The 2,971-nt window shown below is 63.6% G+C and overlaps 1 protein-coding gene across 1 annotated transcript in view; it reads left to right on the plus strand.

Moving 5' to 3' along the window:
* RAB36 (RAB36, member RAS oncogene family) overlaps nucleotides 1-2,971 on the plus strand; it is an 11,439-nt gene that overhangs the window by 4,840 nt on the left and 3,628 nt on the right. Inside the window, 4 exon segments of the mRNA XM_006768739.2 lie at nucleotides 504-605; nucleotides 923-987; nucleotides 2,082-2,133; nucleotides 2,860-2,941. Coding sequence (XP_006768802.1) covers nucleotides 504-605; nucleotides 923-987; nucleotides 2,082-2,133; nucleotides 2,860-2,941 — 301 coding nt within the window.

Genomic DNA, 2,971 nt, shown 5'->3' on the forward strand with positions numbered 1-2,971 from the left:
ATCCCAGGGCCCTGACATCGGTCACACGGTCCCCTGGCACCATGGGCTCGCCCTCACCGCCCTCGCTGCGGAAGCATGCCAGTTTCTCTTTCTCTGCCCCCGACTTGCAGTGTTTGCTGCAGCCTTTCTCCCCCCCACATAATTCTTTATTAAATATAACTTTATTGATTCCAGAGAAGAAGGGAGAGAGAGAGAGAGAAACATTGATGTGAGAGCACATGGATCAGCTGCCTCCTGCATGCCCCCCACTGGGGATGGAGCCTGCCAGCGGGCATGTGCCCTGACCAGGAATCGAACCGTGACCTCTTGGGTCATAGGTCGACGCTCAACCAGTGAGCCGCGCCGCTGGGCCCCCCGATAATTCCTGTTGGCTGTCCCTCCGTGGCCTGTCTCGGGACTGTCACCTCCTGAGCGACTCCCAGCGGGCGGGCTTCTCGATGCCCAGACTCTCGCTGTCACGAAGCTTCCCCGCAGCCTCTCTGCTGACTTCCCTACTCCCACAGGTTTTGCAAGAACGTTTTTGACCACGACTACAAGGCCACCATCGGGGTGGACTTTGAAATCGAGCGCTTTGAGATTGCTGGGATCCCCTACAGCCTCCAGATGTGAGTCCCTGTCGAGTGCCGCCGTTTCCTGGGTGGCCTGGGCGGGGGTGGGGGCTTTGAGGGCGCCCTCGCTGTGCTCTTTCTCAGGAGCACTCAGCCAGGACCCGTGGGAACAAACAGGGCCCAGGACCCCGCACCCCCGCACCTGGCCACCTGTGACCCCACTCGCCAGGCCACCCATGAGGCCTCTGGCAGGTCACTTCCGGTCTCTGAGCCCCTGTTCCCATCTGGAAAACGGGGCCCAAACTGCTGAGCTCTGACCGCTGCCGTGACTTAACCTGCCGCCTCTGTTTCCCTCTCTCTCTGCCCCCGCACAGCTGGGACACAGCAGGGCAAGAGAAGTTCAAGTGCATTGCATCTGCCTACTACCGGGGCGCCCAGGGTGAGCAGCTGGGTCATGGCGACGGCGGGGCCCTCAACATCACGCACCGAGGGCTCCCCACCAGGCTCAGCAGGCCCTCCGTGCAGGCCCCAATCCGTCCCCAAGAAGCACTGAGAACCCCTGCCAGTCTCGGGGCCTGGGTGGGACCCGGTGGGGATGGGTGCTCCCTGGGAGTCTCAGCCTGTGTCAGCTCAGAAAGAGGCTCCAGGGAGACAGTGTCCAGAGCCCCCAGAGAGCAGAGCCGAGCTGACCGGGAGTGGGGGTCGGGGGGAGGCTGGGCCAGTGATGGAGAAGCTGGGCGGGGGGGCTGCATCTCCATGTCCTGCCCTCCCTGCTCCCCATCAGTTATTTCCCCAAAGCTGGTGGTTTAAACTCACAAACTGCCTGTTATTTATTTGTTGTTGTTAATCCTCACCCGAGGATATTTTCCAGTGATTTTTAGAGAGAAGAGAGAGAGAGACACAGAGACAGAGAGACAGACAGACATATTGATTGGCTGCCTCCCACATGGCCATGACCAGGGCCAGGGATTGAGCCTGCAACCGAGGAACATGCCCTTGACCGGAACCGAACCCGGGACCCTTCAGTCCTCGGGCCAACGCTCTATCCACTGAGCTGAACAGGCCAGGGTGCTAATTGCTCCTAGTAGCTGCCACTGGTCCGGAGTCTGCCTGCATCAGACCCTGAACTGAGAGCTTTAAAATCGCTGCTCTGGCTTAAGCCTCCCGGCACCCCGGCAGCTGGAGGCACTATTGTCTCTCCCAGGTGGGGACACGGCCTCAGCAGCGAAGGCCCTCGCCCGCCAGCTCCCTTAGCTGCGCAGCGGCGGGGAGATTGAGCTCAGGAGCCCCAAGCGCATCGGGCCTCGTGGGGTCCTCCCTGTGGCTGCACCGCTGGGGGTGGGTCAGAGGGTGGGTCACTAGGGGCAGCCACGGTGACTCCTTCCTGGCCTCCATGTGGGGGCCAGAGCTGAGTGCCTGGGGGCCACCCCGGCAGTTCCTGGGGAGCAGGGAGCCGACTGAAGGGCCCCCCCTGTCACGCCCTGTCGCCTCCCCTGTCACTGACCAGCTCTTGGCTTTCGCCCACATGCGCAGTGATCATCACGGCCTTTGACCTCACGGATGTGCAGACCCTGGAACACACCAGGCGAGTCTGGGCTCAGAAACCCACCTGGAAGGGCTCCCCAGTCGGGGCCCCTGAGCCGGGCCCCAGTGGCAGGTGCGAGGGAACAGCTCTGGTCAGGCCCTTGTTCCCCCTTGAGGTTTGCACCAGCGCTGACGTGCTCGGGGGCCTGACCCAGCTTCCACGCTCGGCTGTGGCCATCTGGAAGCCTTCGTGTGGGACGAAGGGCCTCGCAGGGCCATGTCCCTGGGCCTGCAAACTCCATGGCCAGTCCTGTCGGAGGGACATGCCTGGCACCTCTGTCTGGGACAGGGATCTGGTCCGGAGCTGCCCACACGACCGGCTCCCGGAGGCCTTCCTGCTTCTGCCGGAATCCCCGGCTCATGGACCCGGCCCCCTCCCCCTCCCACGTGTGGGTGCTCACATCTCGCATCTCCAAACCCTGGGGGCCCGGGGTGACCGTCCCAGCTCATGACAGTGCAGGATCACCCCAGCTGACGCAGCCAGGGCAGAGCTACAGCCAAGACCGGGTCTCCACTGTCCCTGACCGGTGCTCCTGGGCCCCCCCGCTCCCCACCCCGTGGTCCAGCCAAGGCCCTTCCGGCCTCGGCCCAGCCCTTCTCAGCTAGCTCGGTCCAGGCACCCTCCCAGCTAAGTGCTCCCACCTGGGCAGCCGGGTCTGCACCCCCTCTGGCCTCTGGGTGGGCAGGGCTGTCTCTCAGCTGGTCCCCCTGCCCCTGTGCGTCCCAGGCAGTGGCTGGAGGACGCGCTGAGGGAGAATGAGCCGGGCTCCTGCTTCATCTTCCTCGTGGGGACCAAGAAGGACCTTCTGGTGAGTGGAGTGGAGGGGGAGGTTGGGGGG

The sequence above is a fragment of the Myotis davidii genome, unplaced genomic scaffold (genome assembly GCF_000327345.1).
Source record: "Myotis davidii unplaced genomic scaffold, ASM32734v1 scaffold43, whole genome shotgun sequence".
NCBI classification, from domain to species: Eukaryota; Metazoa; Chordata; class Mammalia; order Chiroptera; family Vespertilionidae; genus Myotis; species Myotis davidii.